The 27,148-nt window shown below is 43.4% G+C and overlaps 1 protein-coding gene across 10 annotated transcripts in view; it reads right to left on the bottom strand.

The window, feature by feature from the left end:
• Positions 1 to 23,081: 23,081 nt before the first annotated feature.
• Positions 23,082 to 27,148, bottom strand: part of DOCK7 (dedicator of cytokinesis 7) — a 1,022,674-nt gene continuing 1,018,607 nt past the window's right edge. For all 10 annotated transcript variants that reach the window (XM_069232530.1, XM_069232531.1, XM_069232532.1 and 7 more), the window contains one exon: positions 23,082 to 25,793. In XM_069232530.1, coding sequence (XP_069088631.1) covers positions 25,751 to 25,793 — 43 coding nt within the window. In that variant the 3' untranslated portion in view covers positions 23,082 to 25,750. The remainder of the gene's footprint in view (positions 25,794 to 27,148) is intronic.

The following is a 27,148-nucleotide window of genomic DNA, read 5'->3' as shown; positions in this document are numbered from 1 at the left end:
ACCCACCAAGTTTGATTTGTTTACACGGATAGTCTTGCTTTCACACAGTGAAAGCATTTCCAATGTTCACAAGGTGTGCGCGGCGCCCCGGCGAGGTCCAACGGTGCACCGGGGTGCCGGAGTGCACACATTTGGAAACACTGGCTTAATGTATGAAGGGTGGTGCCTCTTGCCGCTGTAGCAACGGGAACTGCGGAGCGAAAATGTTGGAGTTCAAAATTGGGGTGTGTAGATTATTGATGTTCATCTGCCACAAAATTTGGTAACAGAGTACAGTTTGTGTGAGTGCACTTTCTCTTGGACAGGGTCCTCAAAAGCTGTCTGTGATTTTTAAGTCTTTAAATACTTGGTCCAAGGAAGAAAAAGGTTTTTGGAATTTGGTACCTTTCTGATGTCAGATCTTTACGACAAGCAACAAGCTGTCTTCGCTGTGCGTTCCTGAATGATATTTGAGTGTAAGTATGAACAGGGAGAAACCAAGTTTGTGAATGTGCAATAAAGTATTAGATTGTGGTGATGGATTTCAGTTTCTGTATTGAGTTGTTTGGGTATGCAATGGTGATTCTGGGCTCAATTGTTAGATTGATTAATCTTGTGTTGATGTATTATTGATATTTGTAATCGTATTTGAAGTTCTATTTGTTTATTGAATTGAAACTGAGTTGGTTTTCAAATTCATAGTAAATCCAAGATATTGAGATATTTATTATATGTCATTGTGGTGTGTAGAGCGTGGCACTGGTCACACATTTATAGGGATTCTGAATGAACACATTTGTTTTCTAGGTTGTGTTTAATTTTGGTTAGTGCAGCTTGCTCTTGAGTGCACAGGCGCAAGCACAGTGACGAAGTAGATAATTGCTGGATGGGAGTCTGCTTGGTGTGAATAGCGTTTTAAACAGAGTTGTGGTTTCTTATCCTTAATACATGCCTACATTTAAAAGTTATTTTTATCGTACTTAATTTGGTTATTTAGTTATTTGTGTTTCAGAAAGGATGGAAAAAAAGCTTTTGCAATTATTTTCCTGTTTCATGGATAATGTGTGTTGTGATTGGTTACAGTTGTTGACAACATCACAAAGCAGTGCTTTGGTTGGTCGATTTATTGACAAAGCCACACTGTGATGGTTCACTTTTCACAGAGCTGCGCTGTAATTGTTTTTTTGCTAAACTGTTGTGATTGTGAAATGGTTCTTTAGATTACAGTATGTTTGTTTTGAGAATGAACCATGGGATGTTTGGTGACAAAGCCCAAAGTTAATTAGATGCCTAGAGGGGGTCAGAAAATGCCAGCTGAAGGAATGCCTGACTATGAAATGATGAAGGAGGTTGAGTATTATACATGTACCTGGATTTCAGAATGGAATAACGTATTAGAGGGTACTTTTAATGTTGGGAAGTTGGACTTGTTTAGACAAACCGACACCCAGACCTACACATAACAAATGGGATTGCATGGCTACCCGAAAAGGAGAGAAAGAAAGCTGCCAAAGAGGTCCAGAGTTAATTTATACATTGGCTAGAGAGCAAACTAGATAGACAAGAGAAGAGTTGGAGGAGGATATTGATTGAATGTGTTAAAACACTCCCTGTTGCAGTTATTAATAAAGAAGAACAGGTTAAAGAGAAACTAAAAAAAGGATGAGCAAAATGAAGACAGATAAGAAATGTATAAGTGAGTTTTTGAATTTTAGTCCTCCTCCAGCAGACACAACCCATACTATTAATAGGGGGTTGACAGAGGAGCTGAAGGAGATAGGTACTATAGTGCAGACACTTATTTGAGTGGCATTCATTATAATAGATGTTACAGTGAATAGCGGCAGTGCCTAGGACAAGTGGGAATGTTGCCAGAGGCAGACACAGGTTATATCTGTGGGATCAGTGATGATAGAGCCACCACCTAAAAAGTTAGCATTGGTATTCTGAAAATTTGAATTTGGTGAAATGTTGCAGGGGAATGTGGATTTGAGCAGATTTTAGATTCACAATGCTTATAAAATGAGATATTTAATAAAAGAAGCTGTCTGGTGAACTAATGGAGCAAAAGACAAATTGGAACAAGTTATAAAATGTATTTAACACAAGGTGAAATTAGAGGGATGAGCTTGAATAATTAAATGGCTTATATTAAAGATTTGATTGACAAAACACAGGATTGGTGTGATCTGAAGAAATATCAAGAAAGATGCAAGAAAGGGATAGCAAATATTAATAAAAAGGGCTGAGGGAAGGGAGAGAAATGACACAAGTGAAGTAAGACTAAGGTTGGTTTTGGAGACTCCCTTAAGACAGGTTCATGTAGGGTATTTTGTGCATGTCCCGAGGACAAGGGCTGATTTATATGCATTTATGCATGAAGTTGCAAGAGGATCCGGTAAAGTGGCATGATCAAATACATAAATTGATGCACATTTCTCCGATAATATGGACTGATTGAATTGTGGCTGGAATGTAAGGTTGTTGTTGGATGGCCGGCACAAAACCAATTAGACCTGGTCCTAATAATGCAGCAGCTACAGCGGTAGCAGACAAATATAAGGCTGTAATTCAATATTTAAAAAAGTAAGCTTCTGAGCAGGGTATAAACTGGCATGTGACTTTGAGAACCACAGAGGAGCCAAAGGAGTCTGCTTCCTTTTATGAAAGGTTGATGAGTATTTACAAGACACAGAGGCGGTCATTCTGACCCTGGCGGTCAAAGACCGCCAGGGCGGAGGACCGCGGGAGCACCGCCGACAGGCCGGCGGTGCTCCAATGGGGATTCCGACCGCGGCGGTAAAGCCGCGGTCGGACCGGCACCACTGGCGGGCTCCCGCCAGTGTACCGCCACCCCATTGAATCCTCCAAGGCGGCGCAGCTTGCTGCGCCGCCGAGGGGATTCCGACCCCCCCTACCGCCATCCGCCGGGATCCGGATGGCGGTAGGGGGGGTCGCGGGGCCCCTGGGGGCCCCTGCAGTGCCCATGCCACTGGCATGGGCATTGCAGGGGCCCCCGTAAGAGGGCCCCTAAATGTATTTCACTGTCTGCTGCGCAGACAGTGAAATACGCGACGGGTGCAACTGCACCCGTCGCACAGCTTCCACTCTGCCGGCTCGATTCCGAGCCGGCTTCATCGTGGAAGCCTCTTTCCCGCTGGGCTGGCGGGCGGTCTGAAGGCGACCGCCCGCCAGCCCAGCGGGAAAGTCAGAATTACCGCCGCGGTCTTTCGACCGCGGAACGGTAACCTGACGGCGGGACTTTGGCGGGCGGCCTCCGCCGCCCGCCAAGGTCAGAATGAGGGCCAGAGTGTAAAACTTTGAGAAAGATAAGGCTGTGTTTTTGTTTCTGCTTTTGTAAAGAGCTTGAGGCCAGAGATTAGTATTCATATTCAGTAGAGTGAATTATGGTGGCCGACTAAGTGCATACATGAGATTTTGATGTTGGCAAAAAATAGTAGTGACTACTTTAAGTCAAAGCAGAAAAAGCTTAAAGAAAGATGATGATTTCTCAGACATGACAGTTTGGGAAAGGGCCACAGAATCAAATGGGTTAAAATATGTATTTTATGAAAAATGAAAGGGATGTAATAAATTGGATAATGCAAGTTAGTAAAGGTGATAGGATCAATGTGAACTGTGAGATGTTGAAAAAGAATATGGCATGTCATTTTGTGGGAATATTGGGCATCGGAAAAGGGAGTGTTGAACGAATTCTAATAGGATTAGGTTAAATTCAGGACATATTTCACAGATTCGGAAAAATAACATGATGTTGAATATGTAGAAATCAAAGCAGAATGTGAAGAATAAGAAATCATTTGAAGTGCCCATGCAACATCTCCAGTAATACAAGAAAACATTAGAAATAAAATCCCATGTGATGCAGGGTATCAACAGAATGCAGTGATTTTGAATGATGAAGTCAGAGTAGTTAATAATGACTGTGCCTTTGAGAGGAGGAGTTTTTCTTAATATGCAGTCCTGAAAGTAGAACAGTCGCCCATATATTGACGGAGAACTCCTAGGCCACTCTGTTTCACTTTTTATTGATACAGGGGCCCCCCCGGTTCTGTGGTTCGTTCTGTGGAGGTTCCAACCCTACCTCGCTCGGGAACCTACACCTTTCTGGAGCAGAAGTCCAAGCTGTAGGGCTCAGTAACAAATTGTTAATCAGAGTGCAGTAGTTGTTGTGGGTAAAATTTGTCAGATGGAAAATAAACATCAGCTTCTATAATGTAAATTAAGTTCTCAGAATTTACTCAAGAGATGTACCTTCTAAAATGAATTGCATGATTTATTGTATTTTGGATAGTGTTGTAATTGAAATTCATGAGGATGCGTTTTTTAAACGTAGGGGCTCATCTACGAGCCGGTTTGTGTCACACTTGCACCATGCAGTGTGGTACAAAAACCTTAAGTCAGATTCTGAAGCCATGCAAAGCCACTTTGTGTGGCTCCAAAAATCTGGAGCAACAGAGCACAGATTGCTGTATTGTGGACCTAACTCTGGATTTAAGACATAGTGTCAGAGAAGAGGTATGGGATTACACTGGTAAGGAGATTGGATTGATTAAAGGAGCAAAACTAGTCAAAATAAAAGTTCAATCAGTTGCAAAAATTCTTAGAATGAAGCAGAACAGGCTTTTAAAAAAAGTGGAGCTAATTAAACTAGTGATTGAGAAGAAGGTTAGGCAGGAATTTCTTTGAATTGCTTGGTAGTCCCTGTGATTCTTGTGTGATTGAAATTAAAAAGCTGAATGGCAAATGGAGAATCGTACAAGATCTCAGAAAGATAGATGCAATTGTTACTTGCTGTCCAGTGGTACTGAAGCCAGCAGTGATTGTATTTCAAATTCCATCAGAGTGTTATAGTCATCGACACATGCCAAGCATTCTTCTCAATACCTTTTCATGAGGTATCGCATTTCTTTTTGCCTTTCAGTTTTTGAGTAAAGTTCTCATGTGTTGTAGAATCCCACAAGGGTATAATGAAAGTCCTTCAATATTCTCGCACATATTGAAAAGAGACTTCAAGTGTCTAAAACTGCCATGCAACTCAGTCCTAGTGCAATATATTGCTGATTTACTGACTGCGTCTAAGATGAAAGAGAATTGTAAGCTGGATATAATTGCCTTGCGGAACCAGTTAGCTGAAAATTGGCATAAGGTCTCCAACTAAAATGCAGTATTGTAAAAGAGAAGCCATCCATCTTGGGCACAATATTGAAAAGTGTGTGGGGAAAATCTATAAAGAACACATTTCTGCAATTCTGAAACTGTAATCCAACCACCCAGAGGGAGGATTTGATGTTTCTTGGAATTGTTGGGTACTGTTGTCAGTGGATTCCAAACTTTTTCTTTATTGAAAAGCCTTCAGTGAGGTTGACATGTAATGATGTTCAAGATATGGTATCATTTGATGAGGAATGCCTTGACACATTTAAGAAATTGACAGAGACAATACCTGATGATAACATGTTTTTTTATTCTGCCATGAGAAACATGGTGGATTCATGCACCCAGTAGCATTTATTTTTGTTGTATTGGATCTAGTAGCTGTAAGTCTTCCAGGTTGTTTAAAAATGATTGTAGCTGTTTATTTGGCAATTGTACAAAGTGAAGAAATTGTGATGGACCATATTTGAATTATGTCCCTCACTCAGTAGAGATACATTTAATGAGGACTCAGCATATAGCAGAGTAGACTGACTCGTTATGAGCAGATAATACTTACAGCAGACAATATTTACATTTGGAGATATAATATCCTGAATCCAGCAACACTGCTTCTAATTTCAGACAAGAATTGTGAAGACGGGGAGGATGAAATTGATGATGAATTGAACCATGATTATTATTTTTTTTTTTTTTGGGGAAGTGACTAAAAAATGTCAATTTGAAGACAAGATATTAAAGAAGTTCTTTTGGAAATGGTTGACCTGACATTGTTTATTGATCGTTCTTGTTTAAGGGACCAGTGTGGCGCATTGAAAGCTGCTTATGCAGTATTCTGTGTGTTAGAGGCTTTAGAAGTGTCTTTTTTTGTTTTTGTTTGCCAAATGTGACTTTAGTTAGTGCACGTGGCAGAGTCAATTGCCTTTGTGAGAGCTTGCTGCTTATCTGAGAATCTGAATGAGACACTTTACACAGCTAGCTAGTACAGTTTTGGTGGTGTTGATTATGATTACGGTCAGTAAAGGGTTTGATATTCTCAGAAGCTCTTAAAATAGCATATCCATCTTAGCTAATGAGAGCAATTCTTAAACCAAAAGAGGTAGCTGATAAGTGCTCAGCCCAGAAGACTGGCAGAGACATGGAAACAGATGCAGACGAAATGGCAAGGTATTGACTCCTAGTGGAGGAGTCAGATGTACGGGGAAGTGAAAATGATGGGTTTGAGAGTGATGCAACACAAAATCTAAACAATATAAATTGTTTCTTCATGGATTCAATGCAAATGTCTTTGAGTGAACTGAGCGACCGACAGGAGAACGCTCCCAAATATGAGAAAAGAAAATTGGAAAAATAAGGTTATAAAAAGAATGATCAGGATTTGTATGTAAATGCAGAGCAGAAATATGTTGCAAAACTCCATGTATAGCCCATTTGTAAATATTTCCATAATCATACTAATGCAAGAAGAGATAGTTTGGTTAGGATTTTTAAAAAGTACTGGGGGAACACAGGATTTCAACATGTTGCTGAACATGTAAGTAGCTGTTATTTGATATGTTATTTATGTTTGTTGTTCGGCTTGGCGCAATTGGCATGCAAGGGGTTCCGCTACATTAGCAAAAATTAGTGGAGACGGGGAGCATTACTGTTGGATTCCTCACTGTAGTTCAAGAATGTCTGACACATAGAGGCATGTTTGTTCTCGGGGCCTCGAGGACCTTTAGAGCAATCATACCCATCCTATATATTTTTGCCCTAAGCCCAGTCTGGCCAGCACTTGCTACACATAGCCACAGCGCACTGAGTCGAAATCCTGTTCTGTATCTAAAAAGGCCAGTGCATAGGGGTCACCTTGTAGCTCCGGTGCATTGTGGACATGAGCGAGACAATGCAAATTGCATAGGTATTTCCCTTTGGGATAAAACCTAACTGGTCAGTGTGAATGAGGTGTGGGAGGTATGGTGGTAGTCTTTATGCCAAACCATGGCTAAAAATCTTTTGATCAACATTCAGCAAGGAGAGCGATTTGTAAGAGGTCATCTCCAAGTGGTCTCTACCCGGCTTAGGTATCATAATGATCAGGGCCTCCCTCATAGAATCCAAGAGGGACCCACCTTGTAATAGCTCATCATAGACTGGTAGTAGTTTATCAGCTAGGCTGTCTGAAAAGGCTTATAAAATTCAGTGGGAAGGCCGTCATTGGTTGGCTCTTTGGCATTTTTCAGGGCGGTTATTGCGTCAAGGAGTTCTTGTTTGTCTAATGGGGCACGTAAGACATTCTCGATCTGCTGGAGATGAGCACTGCAGTGTCAGGTCTGGGTGGGCAAAAGGGATACTCACTAATTCATGTAGAGCCTCGGTAGCAAATGCAGTGCTAATTGCCTGTTGTGTGTGCACTACTACATCCTGTTGGTTTTGAATTGCCAGTATTGGCAGCGGCACAGACTCAGACCGGCCAGTACGTGTCCTGCTTTGTTGCCCTCAATAAACCAGTGTTTTCCAAGCTGGTCCCATAGCCCACATATTTTATGATGGTGCCTAGCCCAGGCACCCAAAAAATCCGGGTTGGTCAGCAATGCCCTTTCAAGTGCTAAAATTCTATTTCCTTTCAAGTCAAGTCTTCCTTCAGTGTTTGGCATATGATGACAATAGTGATCAGGCATACCCCACGGATCATCACTTTCATAATGTTCCATTCTGTCACCCTGCTGTGCGTACTACCCCAGTCATCAGTAAAATATTGGGATATGACCACTATAAGATTGTGTTTAAAGATCTGGTCGGTTAGTGAGTCTACATTAAAACGTCAAAGGTATTTTGGGTCTCCGACGCTCCAAGGAGTATGTAAGTAGTACTGGTGAATAATCTGATAAATATTGGCCCAAGTATTGTGCAAAGGAGCATAGAGTTGAGCGTTACAGGATAAAGTGTATTGGCATAGAGTGGATTTGTGCAGAGTAGATTGGTCTAGACTGATTGGAGTGGTGTGGAATGCAGTAGCAAAGAGTGCAGTGATGTAGAGTGGCCAGGAGTTGAAAGGCGTGGACTGGAGCAGAGTAGAATGTAGTGCCTTAGAGTGGAGTATTTATGGTCTGGTAGCACACTGCTATTACAGACATTACATTTTCAATTGAAATTACCACTACGTTTGTACAGACATACAGCTTTGCTAATAAAACTACAAAAGTGCACAGATGTGTGGAAAATGCACCAACTAAGGTAATTTGTTTTGATCATTTTAAAATATTTTTTTCAACCCCCCCCTCCAAAAAATAAGCAAAGAAATTGCTTCATTTGTGTTCTGATATGTGTACGCAGTTCATTTAAATGTTGTCATGTGCTACAAATAAAAAAAATATTTTTTTCAACCCCCCCTCCAGAAATAAGCAAAGAAATTGCTTCATTTGTGTTCTGATATGTGTACGCAGTTCATTTAAATGTTGTAATGTGCTACAAATAAAAAAAATAAAAAACTCTTCCTGCCCCCAATATTCAGCAAGTTTATCACATAAATCCTCTCACTTTAAAGTCAAAGAAAGAAAAGTAAACAAGCATCCTCTGATGACAGTGCCTGACATTTGACCTCGGTCTTTGGATGCACAGCAAATGTTATGAGATAAGAACAAGACTTACAGGCCTGTTTACAGAAAGGGAGCACTCTGAAGGATACTGTAAATAAAGTTTGAGCAAGAGAAGATGCAAACTTAAGCTGAACCGCCTAAAACAAGTAAAGCCACTAAATAGAAAGCCAGAAATGCTAGTTACAAACCACAGAGCCAATGGCAAGCAATGACCAGAATGCATTGCTATGTTAGCTTTCTGAATGTCTCTAAGATGTCTTTAGCAAACTTTGCTGTCTGGTAGCTACGACCTTCAAATGGTTTGTTGTGGCGTTGTAGCAGGGGAAAAGGAATTAGAGGACTGTTGCCCCAAATAGCCTGTGTAATGTCTACTGGTTCTGTCTCCTAGCACAAAACGACTGGGCTGTCTGCTGCATCAATGGCTGGGAAGGCTGTCTGCCTATATACCAGCCCTCTACATTTTCAGAATTAGTGTGGACACTGCTGTTGCACGGGGCAGCATCCACAAGGATGCACTGCGGCTCTGCTCTCTAAAGCCTTCCAAAAAGACTAGACCCATCAAAGGACACATCCCTTAGTGATACCAGTACATCACCTGAAAATCCAGTTTATCTACGAAGTGCAACACTGGCACAGACTGCCTTGCCAATGCTATCCAAGCCTGGGCAGATGACATACGTGGCTTTGTCATGTACACCACTGATGGTGAGCCAAAGAGGCCTTAAGATCTCACAGGCCACATCCAAAGGGCATATGTGTATCACCCAATGGCTTTGGCGGAAACAAATGTTGCAAACCTTTTTAAAAAACAAAAAAACAAATCTCATTACAGTGGGTGGTTTAACCAATGAAGGCTGATCAGGGAGCCCCAAAAGAGCTGAGAAGTAGCTTCTTTCCGTGCCAAACACAAGTCCTTGCTGGGCCAGGTACAAAACGGCAACAACCTTGTCTAGCAGTGAGTCAATTTGATGGGTGGTGCACCAAACCACAAATTTGTCTCAACAATAGTATGCAAGGTCCTGCAAAGACTACATCAATGTCTAAAGAAGGAAGGTCAAATCAGGTCAACTTCTGCTGCTCAGTCTCCCAGCATGGAGATGAAATTGTGCAGGCCTGGGTTGAACGCCCTCATGCTGCAACATAGGAGCCTCCTGAAGTGGGAGATTGATCAGAGGACAGATGCTCCTGTACAGTAGTTGTGGGTACCACACACTCCTGGCCCAATAAGTGCCACTAGGATATCTTGGGCCTGGTCGATCCTGATTTTCATCTAAACTTGGGGCAGCAGACACAGCCGTGGGAAGGTATACAGGAGTTCTGAGCTCCACACTAAGCGGAATGAGTCTCAGGGAGACTTCTTGGGAACTCAAACACACAGAAGTGCTGACTATATGCATCATCAGCCATGGCAAAAAATATTGAGTCCGGATACTCCCCACTGCTCAGACATCCTGCGTCATAGCTGCTGTTCTTGTTCAACTAGATGTCAGCAGCTGCCCTGGCGTTTAGAGATCCTACCAGGTAGTTCATCACCAGAGAAATTCCCTGGCAGTTAAGCCACCTAAAACAGTGTACAGCCTTCCGGCACAGATGGCGGTGTTGTCTGTGAGCATATGCATGAGCCTCCCTCTCATGGTGCACAGGAAGGTCTTCAACACAAAGCCCACCACTCCAACAAACTGTTGTGGCGTCATAGGCCACTGACCTCCACCTCCTCGAGAAGACTTCTCCAACCCAGAAAAGATGCATCCTTCTGACACTGATACAACTGTGGTCCATTAGCCACCATTGTAGCTCTACTGCAGTCTCTTCTACAAAACAAAAAATGGATACAATCCATCAGATTCCCCTGGTGCTGTGTCTTTTGGGACATTAGATCCCACTGAAGAGTGTGCATATACCATCTGGCCTGCTTCATCGGGATGATGCAGGAGGCCAACTATTCTAGCTGCTTCAGATTTACCTGCAGTGAGATCCAGAATAGAGACTGAAACATAGGACCATAGCCTAAATGTCCTGGACTCTCCACTTAGGGCGGAAGGGCATGGAACTGTGTTGCATTCAGAATCGCTCCAATGAAATTCAGCATCTGCAAAGAAATCAGGTGTGACTTTGGCATGTTGACAGTAAACCCCAACAATGTTAGGAGGTCCACAGTCATCTGAAGGTCGTCTGCTTCTCTCTGGGGGTAGGCCTGCCTTCAACAGCCAGTACAGGTACAAGAAGTCTGGTACTGGTACCCCGACCTCTGAAAGTGTGCTGCAACCACAGCCATCACTTTCATGAATATCAGATGGCCACTGGTGAGGATAACCCAGTGCACTGCGGGCTGAAAATGCTCCTAGTCTGCTGTGAACCACAGGTAACGCCTGTGGGCCTGCAGGACAGGGGTATGAAAATGTGTCCTGCATCCAACACCGCTATCCAGTCTGCATGGTATAGGTCAGAAAAGACTTGGGCTAACATGAGCATCTTGAATTTGTCCTATTTCAGCAAGGCATTGCGGGAGCACATATCTAACACAGATTGAAGACCTATGTCATTCTTTGGCACCAGGAAGTGTAGCATCCTCCCCAGCTTGGATACCTGCCAATTACTACTGCACACACGGAGTTGAATATTACACGTCTTTATTGTGCTGTGTGTAACTGCAAACCCAACATTCTAAACCAAGCTTTTATTGCATTTCACTCTAATAACTATGTCACACTTCTACAGGGTCTGTTGAGAGCCAAAAAGGTTCCGTCATAAAACTCACAACACACTACATCTACTCCTCTGTTAAATAAAAAATTACCTTTAAAAAAAAAAAAAAAAAAAAACTTCAGATTGAAGTATGCCATTTCAGCAGCATTTTCAATGGCTTATTTGATTCTCTTGAAACATTACTCACATTCTTGTGACCAATGAAATAATAAATAAAAAAATTGTCAACTCTTGCAATGGAACACTTACAGTGGCAAAGTCTTGTATGTACCTTGAACAGTAACTGGCCAAGCCAAGAAATGAACGTACCAAAAAAACATCTTGTTGGGGTGGGAGGAGGGGGGTGGGAGGAGAGGAATCAGCATTTGACAGTGCTTATACTTCCACACGACTGGGTGTCATACCCCCATCAGAAAAGATATGGCCAGAGAGCTTTGTCTTGTGGAACTCACATTTGTCTGCATTCAAAGTAAAGCCTGCATCAGTAAGTAAATACATACTTGTGTGAGGGCTTTATTGAGCTCCTTCTGTGTAGCCCCAAAAACTAGAATGTCATCGCTACAATGGAACGCATTCGGAACAGGCTATATATGTGGAATGACATCTTGGAAAAGTTCTGCGGCCAATGACATGCCAAAACTGTGTCTTTTGTATCAAAACAGACCAACTGTTAGAAATGGGGTCTCTAGTTGGCAAAGGTATACATACACCCTTGTCCAAGTAATGACCACAATCCTAGTAAGGGTAAGTCACAACACAATCCAAATTATCTTGTGCCCATCGTCTGGTAGCTTAGCACTGAGCAGTCAATGTGTGAAGTATTTGTGCAATAAATCATTCAGTAACCCAGTGAAAACATCACAAAAATACACCACACAGGTTTAGAAAAATGATATATTTATCTGACTAAAATAAGGTAAAAACTGCAAATATCCAATAAGCACAAGTTGAAATATCACTTTTAAAAGGTTGAAGAGAGTCTCAATCCTTAGAAATAAGTAGTTGTTTCTTTGTCACACACAGCACCTGGGAAGTGTCCAAAATAACATTACATGGAGACCGCAGAGAAGGAGATGCGTGGAAAAAATAAGGTGTTGCGTCAGATTTTCTGGCGCGGCACAGACGATGACTCGTTTCTTTCCACATTGTGCACTGGAAAAATGGTGCAAATCCCGGCAGTTTTGGTTCTTCACTATGATGCGGGGGGTATTCTGACGCTCGGGTACGATGCGTTAAAAATCCTTAGTGCGCTGGTAGGACCAGATGCTGCGTTGATCCGGTAGGCGATGCGTCAAATTTTCCATCACATGGCAGGTGATGCATCAAATTTTTCATCAGGAAGTCGGTGCTGCATCATTCTGGTCGGCGGTGCAATGATTTTCCAGCCGCGATGCTGGCTTTGTGTCCATTTCTGTAGGTGTTGTCGATTTTAGGTGCACAAGGATTGTTCTTGAAGAGGGAAAGTCTTTGTTGGCCCTGAGACTTCAGAAACAGGAGGCAAGCTCAATCCAAGCCCTTGACGGGCACTTCAAGGGAAGGCAGGGTCCTTCCAGCAGAGTCTGAGGCCAACAGGGCAGCAGTCCTTCGCAGCAAAGCAGTCCAGAAGGGTCATTTGGGCAGCCAGGCAGTTCCTCTGATAGAGTGAGGCTTCAGTCTGTTTACATGGAGCATCCTTAGGGGGTTTTGAGGGGTCTGGAGGTCCACCAAGTAAATGGCCTCCCCCTTATGCTCCTTTATCTCATATGGGCCAGTCCAGAGATCCTGGAGAGCTCTAGACTCTACTGGTTCCATGAACCATACTTTGTCTCCAGGTTAAAACTCCACCAGTGGCCTTCTGGTCATACCAGCGTTTCATTAACTCTTGACTGTCCTCAAGATTGCTTTTGGTCTTCGTCCAGAAGCCGTGCATCTAGTAGCGGAGGGCTAACATGTAGCTGACCAAATTCTGGGTTTCTCCCACCCCTCCTTGACAATGCGTAAGGGTCCCCTGAAAGGGTAGCCATAGAGGAGCTCAAAGGGACTAAACCCTAGCCCCTTCTGGGGTACCTCTCTAAGCAAATAGAAGGCATGGCAAGAGGACATCCCACTTACGCCTCATGGCCTCGGGTAGGCCTGTGATAGTGCCATTCAAAGTCTTGTTGAACCTTTCAACTAGACCATTGGATTGAGGGGGATAGGGTGCTGTGAACCAGTAGGTCACACCACATGTGTCCCACATGGGCTTCATGTACGCAGACATGAAGTTAGTGCCCCTGTCAGACACTATTTCTTAGGGGAACCCCACATGGGTAAAGATGCCCATCAAGGTTCTGGTCACCGTCCTCAGAGGGATTGCCTCTGGGTAGTGTTTAGCATGGTCCTCCAAGACCAGGATGAGCCAGTTGCCTAGGGTTTTCTTGGGGGGGGGGGGGGGTCCAATGACATTGATGGCCCCTCTTTCAAAGGGGGTGCCAACGACGGGGATTGGTATCGGGGATCCTTCAGCTTTTTCCCTGTCTTCTTACTGGCCTTGCAGGTGGGAAGCAACCTGCAGAATGTATCCGAGGCTGCCCTAGTTTGGGGCCAATAAAAGTGGGTGACAAGCCTGGTAAAGGTCTTTTCTTGCCCTAAATGTCCTGCCAGGGGTATATTGTGAGCCAAACCTAGTAGAAAGGCCTGGTAACATTGGGGGGGCCACCAGCACCTGGAGCCTTAGGCTCAATATGTAGGAGATCATTCTCCCAGTAAATTAGGTGATCCCCAGAGGCTTCACCTGCTGCATGGGCTGAGGCCTGTTGCCTCAAGCGTGCAACACTCCTGCGCTTTGCAGAATTCTTCTCTGGTGGGCCCACCCTCCACTTGCCAGCCAGCAAACTGAGGTAGGTCACCAAGGGTGGCAATGACCTCCCCAGTTGGCTAATGGGGTCTCCTCCGCAGGAACTTCTGGTGCTGGTTTCCTACGCCCCTTGCCTCTCTCTGTGGCAGCTGTCTAGGGCATTTTTCCAGGCTCCAGACGCCCTTGACCTCTCTCCCGGGCAGCCATGGAACGTGTGGTCATACAGACCCACTCAGGCAATACCATTATCTCCAAGTAAGTCCTGAGCTCTACCTCCCTCCAGGTAGTGTGCTCCAGGCCATTGCCTAACAGACAATCTACAGGCATGGCAGGACTCACAGCTACTTTGAGTACCATGTTCTCCCACCCTCCGGTAGATGGCTCTCTTGATAGTCACAGTCGCTGACATGGTGGAATGTGTTCGGCAGGACCAGCTCTGCTAACACCAGCTGTCCCTTAACAGTAATCATGCTGGCTCCTATGTCATGCAGAGCCTCCACCCATTGCCCAATAATGGTGATCCACTGCCTAGAGTTAGAAGTATTGGCAAGCATGTGGGCTTTTGGCACCATATCTTCATCCTCCACGGACACTAGGGTCACCTCTGTATGCTCCCCAAATCTATCTGGGACTACCTCCCCCCCTGAGGGCTACACTAGCCAACCCAGATGTCTGCCCATCAGGAGGGAAGTGGGGACTGACTGTGCCTTCTTTGGACATTTGAAGTCACCTATTGTGGGTACAAACCTCCCTGTCTTTTGATCAAAGAACCCTTTCTTCTTGGGATCAGACTGGGACTGATTCCCACAGTTTTCTTCAACTTCCAACTGCTAACCTCTATTTAAATCAAGGTGAGAGAAGATATTTGCACCATTTGAGTGCATATGTGAGCAATGTGTGGACCTGGATGTCGTTTACATTTGATTGCCTTTATTGCCTGAGGCATGTCAAAGCATATGCATACAGCTCCTTCACAGTCCTTTTTGGGCATTGCCACTGTGGGTGAAACCCATGGCGTTGGACCAGTAGAGTGCTCAATTTCATGCTTGAGTACTGATGCAACTTCTTGTAAATAAAAGCAATTTGTCTGTCTCTGAGCAACAGGACGGACATCCTCATTAATATGCAGCTTTACTTTAGTAGTCTTAAGCTTTCTTAAAGCCATGAAATGCAGGGAATTGACTATTTTGTTATGAACATTCATGTTGTAATTCAGAGAAATCAGTCCCACATCTATGGCAGTGCTGAAAAGGAGTTGCATGGCATTGTTGCACCACTGTTTTTTTGTTTGAATCTATTTTATACTTTTAACATTTATGATTGATTATACTGTAAACAAATGTACACATAACTTTGCAACAATATGCACTCTTTGTAGTGATCAACATTATGTGCAACCCTGTGTTTAAAATGTATTGTCCCTCTCTGGTTTCAGAGCCACTCTTGACGTGCGCAGGTGTATTCAGTGTCTCTGTTTCATTCAATCATGTGTGTCCTTATTGAACAAATCAATCTTGTATAGCATAACATGATAACAAGCAAGCATAACTCAATTAGCCTGTTCTCCGGGCTTCCCCAGGACAGCTGGGAGGAATCGGGGCAGGGGAGGGGGCATTTCCAGAGTTCTGCTTCTGTCAATTCAAGGTATGTACTAACAGGTAGAGTGGGAGGATGTTCATTCATTCTAACAATTGCCAGTCTTTGCCCCCTTTTCTATCTTATGTGGGTGAGAGCCTTCTCTGTATTGATGAGTCATTTGATGGATTATCTGAGCCTCCCACTGTGATGTGTACGATTGTGTCCCATTGGTTTGCTATAGGATATTTGCGGAGGCCTAGTGTGTCTTCTCTGTGGAGTATTACACTCTCTGCCTGTGCCAATACGGTCATAGACTGTGACCTGACCTCATAACATGGCATCTCATGTTTCTTCCACCTCTGGGTGATTAATCATTTGGCTAATAGAAGTCCTAAATCTAGAGACCTGGATGTGTTACGACTGCGTTTGGTTCTGTGGTAGAGCTCCAGTATACATGTTTCCCTTGTGCAAGGAAGTGTGCGGTTTGTACAGTGTTTCAGCTGGTTCCGCACTGCCTTCCAGTAATTCCACAGAGAGGAACAGGACCATAATGTGTAAAATATCTGCATCTAACAGGTGGCATCTGGGACAATCTGCATCTGTCCTACGAAAGAAGTGATTAATTTGCAGTGGTGTCAGGTAAGCTCTGTAGATAATATAGTATTGGATGAGGCGAAATCTGGAATTACACTGTTAGTGTAGTGGGCTCTCCAACACTCGGGCCATTGTTTGTCCGTGTACTTCTATAGGCCTCCCAGTGGCCCTGTAGTTGCGTGAGTGGAGGGGAAGTGTGGTGTTATAGGGAGTCTGCCAACCAATGCACCAGATGTGTTCCCGCACCAAGTACATGCAGATACTGCACTGTTGGATGTGTGGGTGGTTCATGCGTTATGTCCCCCAAAGTCTGTTGCAGCACTCTTAATAGGTGAGCAACAAAGAAAGAAGCCTCCCGAGGATAGACCAGTGCTCTCCCGTTGAGCCTCAAATACAAGAAGAACATGGTTATCGTATAGGGCACAAGCATGTGGATTCCGGCTGTGGTCCAAGCAGTGAGTTCCGTTGTGGATGTAATGTGTGTCCCTACCAGTGCCAGACTCCTGCGTGGTGGATAAAAATACAGGATTTAGACCAATAGACTCAGAGTCCTGAGAGCTTCACAAAGGTAGTGAATATTGTGATAATGTGGGTGGGTAATTGTGTGATATCCCATAAATATATCAGGATATCTTCTGCATAAAGTGAGACCATGTGCACACTATCGCCCAGAGGTATTCCCTCTCCATTCTTGACCTATTTCTCTGAGAGTTAAAGCGAAGGGTTCCACCGCCAGGGTGAACAAGGGAGGGCGGGGGAGAGAATATAGGGCATCCCTGCCATATGCACCTTTCTGTATTAATGAGGGGTGAGATCAAGGAGCCCATATGCACTCTGGTTGTTGGCAAGGTATAAAGTAGGCTGACCATGTTTGTGAATTGAACACCCAGCCCCATTCACAGTAAGGCCTGAAAAAGGCAATGCCACTCCAAGGAATCAAAAGCCTTCTCTAGGTCGAGTACCAGGCATTCTTCTAGAGACCACTGTGCCTATGCATGGCTAGAAATCTGGGAAAATCTACTGAGATTAAAGGATGTAGTTCGAGTTGGTACAAAGTCATTCTGATCTCTGTGGACCAGGCTGGACATCAGCAGCGCCATGCGATTGGCTATGATCTTAGCCAATATCTTGTAATTGTTGTTGAGGAGTGTCAATGGTCTACATGAGTTAATCTGTGTGGAGTCTTAGTGTGGTTTCAGCAGGGTAATTAAGAAGGCATCTTGGAGTGTATTGGGTAGCCTCGCCAAATCCAGTGCCTCCTCATACAAAAGGAGCAGGTAGGGTGCAAGTTGTGAGGCTTACACCTTATAGCAATCGTTGCACCACTGTTGATAATGAAAACCATTTATTTCAGTGTAATCATTGGACAGTGTTTGTATGATTTTAGTGCTTTGGCATGTCAACTTTTCATTGACTGACATTTTCTTCACATGCAGCCAGTCCAACATGTGCATGTTTCTCCGAGGTAAACATCAACGTGGTGCAAACATCTTCCTCACTGTCACTTGATATTTAGGTGGAAGAACTTTTTGATGATGATTTGGATGATGATCCTCTTTGTTTAGTGTTAGTTTGCATCACCTGATGTTGCAGCTTGGCCTTGTGGGTGTGCACTGAGAGTTGCATCTCCAACGTTCTGGTAGCCATTGTGTCTCTCCACTATGATGCAATTGTATTTTGTATATTTGTGCCGCTTTTACATCAAACAAATGACACTAAGGTGGCACAAACTGTTCATAAATCAGGCCCTTACTTTTGCTTTACAAAGCATCACAAAATGGTTCTCTTTCCCACAGCCTTTACACAGAGGCCAGTGGCGGGACATTTACCTTTGTTTGGAAATTGAACATCCACAGTTGAAGCATAACTTCTTTTTACGTATAGATACCACTTTATGTCCTTCAGTCTTTTGCTTTGGCTCACTTTTCACACTCATGACTGATTCACTCTGGGCACCTCTGGCCTCTATGGCAACAGCTTGTATTTCAGCACGCTCTTCAGCTGTGCCAGCCATTAACACTCACTCCAGACTAGGAGTTTCTCTCAGTATTCGTATTCTGAATGAATCTGACAAACATCCATCAATTACTCTGACTGCTTCTTCATCATTAAATTCATTGAGTTCACAGTGTTTGAGTGTATCAAGTCTCTCCACAAATTTCATTAATGGTTTCAACAACTTTTTGGCATTCTTGACTGAAAATGTATCTTTCATAATCAATGTTTGGTACTAGTTGAATTTGAGATTCAATCTGAGGGTATGTGACTTCCTCATCAGTTCTCAGCATTTTCTTGAGGACTTTTTTCACACCATCCTCAGCAAAACTTTTGAGATACTGGATATTCTTTCTGTTATCAGTCTCTTGAAGTGCATCAAAGAAGTCATCAAATGTCTGTCCAAGCACTCAATCTATCACCTATGTTTTACTTTTTGGCTGTGTCGAAAGGTGGTGGTTTCAGGAAGGCAGCAGCACTGTAGACCAGTATTGAATTTACTGACATTGAGGGTAGCGTGCTCTCTGGTGCAGTTTGGTAATCATGTGTATGTGAACCTTCCTTAAGAGCCTTTGAGATGCTGGCCTCGTGATTGTCCTTAACATTACTTGGAACTGTGGCTTCTTTCCTAGCTGCCATCTGAAAAATGTCACTATTCAGAATGTCGGTTTTGGCTCTTTATTCTTTAAAGACTAATGGAGTTGTTCTGAGCCCCACTCTGCAAGTTTGTGGGCAAACTGCTTTGGACATAGACAGCTCTTTAAACATAGCCTGGGTCCTGCTCCTTGAGCCACTTAACCGAATGCTGTGTTATGATGACTCTTTTTAGTGGATTCAGTAAGTCATTTATTTCCTCTTTTCTAAACATCAGTTTACACTTCCTGACACCTTGTTGACCTACGCCTGGCAGCGCTTCTGTTTGTAGCGTAATTTGACAAATTATCATTATCTTTGGCTTTGCTTTGTAAACCTGGTTGTAATAATCTTCAGCATTAATGCTCTGTATAATATACAATTTTATCTTCCGTGGTACATTTATGTACGGCCTGACCAGCAAGTTCTCAGCAAATGACGTGTAGATACTTCACAATGCTTTTGTCTTCAAATGCTTCACAGCAGCTGGAGCTGCGCTTTGACTCCACATGCATGTAGCATTGGAACTTCAACAGTGGCACACATGACATGCATGAGCAGTTTGCTTGGACCACGGCAAACTCAGAGAGTTCTTTGGGTTACTTATCCCTATCTCATCACCAGTTATTGTGTCCTCTCCATCCTGGATACACGCCAATGACTACGCCACACACGGAACTGAATATTAAACGTCTTTATTCTTCTGTATGTAACTGTGAACCCAACATTCTAAACCAAGCTTTCGCTGTATTCCGCTCTATTAACTGCCACACTTCTACAGAGTCTATTTGGAGCCAAAAAGGTTCTGTCATAAAACTTGCACTAGCAGGAGTAACACCTAGCTCCTACTTCCAATGTTGGAACCCTCTCATAGCTCTTATTGACTAAAGGGATGGCACTTACTGCTGCCAGATGGACAGGTGGTTCTCAGTCAGCTGGTCTGATGGTGGTGGAATGTGCATGGATTGGAAAGAAATGGGGGGGGGGGGGTCCCTGATTGAAAATTTGGAGGACCCACTTGTCTGAGGTGATGACTTGCCACGTCTGAAGCAAATGTCAGATCATGCCTCTGACAGGATGGCTGCAAGCCTGAGGGGACACACCTCTGGAGGAGTGGCGGACTGAGCTGCAGTGTCCCAGATGCCCGGGACGTTTTCTTTATAAGCCACAACAACAGCCACAAACAAAAGCTATGAGACCAGTGGGGCTAAGGGGTGAGGAATGATGCTGGGGATACTGTAAAACCCTGCTGTAGCCACAAAGAAAGCAAAATTGCTGGTAGACCGGTCCAAGGACCATGCTGCAGAACCTTCTTAAACTGTTCCAGGTCTGAATCCTCTTTCTCACCAAAAACGCTAGGACAATCCAACATGTCCATTAAAGAAGCGCGTAGACCTTGAATTGTCTAATTGTATTGAAATGCCACACCTGTTCTAGTTGCTCAATCTAAACCTGGCCAAGCCACATCAGAAGGCAAACTTCATTGACACATCCATGAGGAATTTGCTGGAGGGTAAAGGAGGCTGTGTAGGTGCCTGGCCCAGTTGTAGTACCTCTGTGAAGACATTTGTCTTTACCTCAGAGTTGGGGGCAGCTATAAAGTCAAGTACTTCTACCACCCTCCATATCACTACAACGAAGAAGGTGCTTTCTTCCATGACGGAGCCAGAAGGGGAAAGCAGGCCAGTATCTGGGGATGTTTTTAGGGCACTGGAATCCTGACGTGGTGGTGGTGGCTGGGGGGGAATATGTGGGAAGGGGACTTTAAAAAAAATAAATAAAAAAAAAAAGGCCCTGCTTGGGACTCTTGTGTTTGCTGTTGGAATTGTCATTAGACCTCTCCTTACTTACCTGAAGATGGCAACTTGAAACTGAACCAGGGCCCGGAATGGGACATGAGCAAGTCCACAGCTTGGAGTGTCGCCTGCTCAGTTGCTTGTTCTCAGCTAGGTTTATTTTTTTGCTTTCTGCTCTCTGCTATCCTTTAGATGCAATAGGGGAGTATTTGTCAAAGGAATTCAAGTCAAGTTTAGACCATAAACACCACGGGCAGTCATTGTGTGGATCCGTAACCAAAGTCTGCTTCCTGCAGTCATAGCATGGTTTGAATGCTGTGGTTTTCGGGGGAGACATTTTCTCTAGCACAGTGTTGTGAAGAAGGCAGTCTGAAATTGTTAAAACACCAATAAACGTGTGAGAGCAGAGCTCTGGTTATGCATCAAAGGGTGCAGAAAGAAAGTCATGGAGTCGGTGCGCAAGGGTGGCACTGGCACCTATGTATGGCTTACTTCCATAGGAGGCACCAGGCAGTACGATGCGCCCTCTGTAGGTGCATAAGAGCCACTGCTGGAAAAGTTCTTGTTCCAGTCTGGTACCTGGGGCAATTCAAAGGCTTAGGAATCTGCAGTTAAAAGTATCTATCAGAAAATCAATTACTTTAGTATGTGAATTAATTCATATGCGGGTATGAAAAATAAATAGACTGTAGAAAAAGAATGCACTAGATGCATGGTTGTATGTGAAACGCTTCATAACCTTAAGGGCGTAGGGATTATCTGCTAAGAAGCCCAGCCATTATGTTATCTCATTTAAATATACTCACAAACTGCTCAAGAAGCCGCTATGGCAAATGAAAAGACTGAGACTTCAACGTAAAGGGGGCGGCCTGGGTGTTAACAGTGGTTTTGGTGACTATGTGACCTTTGGTACCGATGAGGTAGTGGTGGCTAGCTTTTATACCAATGACTGCATGTCAAAGGGCCGGCGGCATCTCGCGATGGTGTCGGTAGTGATGGGGACTTCAGAGCCATATTCGAAGATTGGTTGTGGATAGCCTTGGTGGAAGGCTTGGCGCCCTCTACTGGCTTCTGCAAGTAGCAAACATACCCAGTGGAGCGTGGTGGCCCTTACGTGAGCTTGTCTATACTGGCATGCTCAGGGCTTGAGTCCCTACTCCCTTGGGAACAATGTTTAATCTTGGCATGAGGAGCAGTCTCTGTTTTTCGGGGACTGATGTGCTCACAGTTCAGAGTGGTCTTCATCCTTGGGCAGAGTTTTGCTACTGTGGCCACTTATTGTGGCTGGTCACGCTCGTATCTGCTGAGTGGCTGTTGGGATTTGGGCAAGGTGACCCCTGATGGCCCAACCTCTTCCTCTGTGTGGGCATCAAAGGGGTCTGCCTCCTCTTTCCCGAAGATGTCCTGGTCTCTGACAGGTCTTAACACTACAGTGTGCATGCCCATTGATGTTCCTTTCGAATCTGAAGAGGCTTGTTTGAGCAGAATATTAGGAATGAAATGCAGTTGGCATTGGTGTGATTAGAAGACAATCAAAGATTACAGACCCTGTACTGGTCGATGCACAGGTATTTACCATGGCATCAAAGGCAGTATTGAAATTGTTTAATCTTTTACCTGGTTCATTCTCTGAAGGAATGATGCATGGCATTGTCTTTGTCCAATGAAGGGGCAAAAGGCCCGGATGCTGCTTGATGGTGACCAGGTATCGAGGATCCTCCGGTCTTTCACTAATAAGATTTGTCCCATTATCAATGAGTTGTGAAAGTGCACTAACAGGCCCCAACAGACGCGCGAGGAACGTAGTGCACTCCAAGCCTTCTCGGTGCACACCTGAACCGGATGTTAGGAGGAAAAAAACGTGTACAATGGAGTTGGTGCCCATTAGCAATGTGCATCAAGAGAAGTCACACTACATTTGGTGACTTAAGAACATTTTTTGAGGCCAACACTAGGTCAATGCTAAGCATTTGTTGTGACAGACACATATGCCACGAAGGCAAATACAAACACACGCATGCACGTACAGAGATTCTTTTGCCAGGCAAGGTGTTGGTAACTGCAAACAATTATTTTGATTTTATCTACTCTTCAAAGGGTACCAGGATCTAACACAGACTTTCACACTATTATTCATGGAGTGTAGCTTCACGGCTGACTATGAAAGACACTGATTCATACAACTATCATGCTTTTTTTTCGTAACACAGAAATCAAGGGACCAGATTTTGATGTGGTGATTTACTTTATTATATTTATTTTTCTAACGGTACTTCTCGATGCCTTTTCAACATAATTACATTGACACGTCAAATACATTATTTATGGTGGGCTGATATGGAGGGCCACCTGTTTAGTAAGAGATTTCTATAATGAGTGCCACTGATATCTGGTAAGAACGAGTTTTGAAACCTCTTCAGGGTTGTGTGCAATGTGGGTCCGCAAATGGATTTAGTCAGGAAAGACGTGATGCTAGGAGAGGAAGTGCAGTTCCTTCGTTTGTGAGATTCTTTATTTTTTAAAGAATTGTTTCTGTGATTATTCATTACAGTTTCACTACATTTCATAAATTCGCTTTCAAATGTATAAGAAAAACAGGTGTTTCCATCCCGGTTTCTAAACTGTATGGTATGTTCATTTAGCACTGTGAAATATTTTATTTTTCGGATTTATTTTGAAACCAATTCACTAAATATAACGTGGGCCTGATTTAAAGAAAGTGGCGCTGCAGTCAGTGCATCACCCCATTCCTTGCGCCCCCTGGCACCGCCCCTAACGCCACCATGTGTGTGCCATATCTAAGATACAGCGCACCATGGCCGTAGTTAGGGAACTAGCATCAAAAATGTTTATTCTAGTTTGGAGCTTTGCAGGATTACAGTCAAAACGTTTGACGCTAATCCTGCAAAGTCCATTGTAAATAATGGTATGCCTCTTTTTAATACTTACTCTGAGCAGGCGTTAAAAGTGCTGAAAAAAATGCTGCAAAGAAATATTAGATTTTTGGCCGCCCTGATGGGTGAACGCCCGCTTTGCATTCATTATGCCTAGCACAGACATAATGTAGCGCAAAGGGTTACAAAGTTGCACAAAGCCATTTTGGCCTTGCTGGGGCACTTTAGCGTAAAAAAACAAACAAAAAAAAAAACACTAATGTGGGGGGTACGGAGGTGCTAGGGGCTTTTACTTCTGCCCCAATGTATTTTCTTTCTTTCCATGATAGCTAAAATGTAAAATGAAAGAGTAATGATTATTTGCTTTTAGTTGTGTAAACTGGTTCAAACAAATATCAATATGCTTCAACTACTAAGAAGTGGCCTATCAGAAACCAGACAGTGTGTGCAACTTAAAGAATGTTTTGGCACATGACAAAAAGCAAAATTTTAAAGAGAAAATGGACTGAATAAAACTTGTCCATTATTTATACTTGGTTTGTGCCTTTTTAAAGTCATTTGTTTTGATGCTAAAACAGGGCAAACTTAACTCCATATTTATATTTTGACGCCAGACCAGCCTAGCATCTAATATAGGAGTTAGCATCATATTATGGATGTGGCAAACCACCTTACACTAATGAGATTCAAGATAGGCGTGCCCGTCCCCAATATTACACTAACCCCCTACCGCCTTATTTATACTTGGGGCAAAAATGACGCGCAAGGAGTAGGCGGACCCAAATAATGGTGCTAAGCCTGCTTAGCGCCATTATTTAACGCCTGGGTTTGACCAGGGGTTAGGGGACCTGTGGACCGACTTCCATCGCTAAACACCATGGAATGGGCCCACAGATTTCCACTCCTACCCACAACAGAGAGACCCCAAAGGATGGGATGGGGGGTACCGCATCCTGGGTAAGTATATATATTTTTTTATGTGCCACTGGGGGACCCTTACATGGGGCCTCCTTGCCTGGCACTGGGTATTATGGCCCTGCCTAGGGGGCTTTACTAAGACATTAGTTATTTTTGGGTGGTAGTGCACCAGAAAATGACGCCTTTTCACCTCCCACCTTCTGCCCCACCCGCCCCCAGGTTAGCATCTTTTCTTTAGGCCGCATGTCCTTTGCGCCACCCTGTGCCATTCCATAAATAGGGCACCCAGCTCGTGCAGTGGAGTTGCGCTATGGATTTCGCTGCAAAACTGCATTAGCACAATTTTGCTGCAAAATCCATAAATAGGGGCTTTAACGTCATATTCTGTTCTAGCACTGAAGGAGTCTTGCTATAATGCCTAAAGTTTAAACTAGAGTGGCAGTCAATTTTGCTTGTCTTCTGATCTGACCTTTGATGATGTTCCCTGTATATTTAGATAAGTTATACTTAGTTTAGTAAATATTTATTTGCCACCATGAATTACGTGGGAGTTGGCCACTAATATAAACCAGACAAACAAGAAACGCTGACAGTGGTGCGTTTTATTGGAAAAAACAATATGTTCACCCACATTGTAATCTTGTCAGTACCTTTTATACTGAACTGTTTAAAAGTCACACTCTCCGACAATAAGTGAAGACATTTTTAAAAGTACCTTTAAAATAAACACTGCCACAAATTGTGGGCGTACCTATTATAAATAAAAATATTAACTAAAAGTAAATAAATGTTCAAATTGGCCATGACATAAATAATAGTAAAATATATTTAGCGTACCGTGGAGTCAAAAAGGTATTTAAAAAAAATAAGCAGTTTACAGCATAGCAAATGGATCTGAACCATGATTATCAACAACAATTAATAGTCCACAGTTTGACCTTTTAGGATTACTTTGGCAACTTAACACTTCAAGAAAGGTGCATGAAATGTCTGTTGAGTCCAGGAAAAAAGTCCAATGCTTAACTTGATCCCCATGACTGACAATACAGAAGTCCTCTTAAAAAAATCTAAAAGTGCTTTTTTTCATATATCAATTTTACGAAGGCTCATTCTGCTAAAAGAATCTCTGAAATAAAATAGAAACAAATAATCAGTTACTCGGGAACATACTTTTTCATAGGAAATCTTTTCACATACATAAACCAAGACAGTGTGTAGAATAATTCACCAAAAACGAATATAATAAAGTTATTTAAAATCATTAAGGAGTTCTACACCATACATTTCAAAATGATTCAGGCACATTGCTTTATAAAGGCTATCTTTACAATATACTAAGGCCCATATTTATACTTTTTTAGCGCCGCATTTGCGCCACTTTTTGATGCAGAAGCGGCGCAAACTTACAAAATCCAATTGTATTTTGAAAGTTTGCGCCGCTTCTGCATCAAAAAATGACGCAAATGCGGCACTAAAAAAAGTATAAATATGGGCCCAAATGTGGATATATTATTCGGTACAAGATCAACACTGTAATGGGTATTTTCCTGTTGCAGATTCAATAAGTGGACTGACAGTGAGTAAAGGACTGATAAATAACCTTGAATAGTGTTCATTGCAAAGCCATGCTAGACCAGGAACAAAACAAATAGAATATCAGATAGCTTAGCTTAAAGAAGAACGACCTGTAGGCCACATACCTGGCCACAAATGTAGCAAAACAGATGGACTTGCTGCCAAAATCACATTCACTATATCTAGCGGCAGATTAAAGCCACCCAGCAGATCCTGCTCACTCTACATGTTTGTAGGAATAGATTGGGGGTTTGAATGAGGAACTCTGCTAAATTGTAGGGCCAGTCGAAACATAGGGCATATGCTCTGTTTCAGTAGACCGGAATACTACAGTCCCTGAGCCTAATCTGGGCCTATCAGGATGAGTTGTGCTTGGTCCCTCCTGATGCATACAGGAGATCAGAGTCCGACTTAAGGACTAATGTGTCTCCAAGAGAGCCTGAAGAGGAAAGACTAAGCATGCTTTGTGGCAGCAAAAAAGATCTATACAAAGGACACTACACTTGACACAGACACCCTATAGTTGCAAATACCATTTGTGTTCAGGAAGATGGCACCTGCTGAGCTTGTCCACCTTGATGCTGACAGAACCTGTCAGGTGATGGACTGCTTGGGACACCTAGAAAGGTCATGCCCTCTACACTCTCAGACACCAAGGCACAACACAACACACCACACTGTCCTGCTGGTAATATCAAATGGTAATTCTGTTGTCCTTCCTAACCTGAATTGACCTGTCCTTGAGGGATGACAGAAAGGCCTTCAGGGTCAGATGAATGGGGTATGGCTTCTGGAGGTTGACGTGCTGCCAGTTTTCCACTTGAGCCACAAGCCTCTCAACTTTGTCCAGGTGACCTCACCATCCCAGTGCCCTTTGCCACTGTGTGCTCCAGATGGGGGCATGGA

Source organism: Pleurodeles waltl, chromosome 4_2 (assembly GCF_031143425.1).
Source record: "Pleurodeles waltl isolate 20211129_DDA chromosome 4_2, aPleWal1.hap1.20221129, whole genome shotgun sequence".
Classification (NCBI taxonomy): domain Eukaryota; kingdom Metazoa; phylum Chordata; class Amphibia; order Caudata; family Salamandridae; genus Pleurodeles; species Pleurodeles waltl.
The sequence above is the reverse complement of the archived record's forward strand: the minus strand, read 5'-3'. Positions and strand labels throughout refer to the sequence as shown.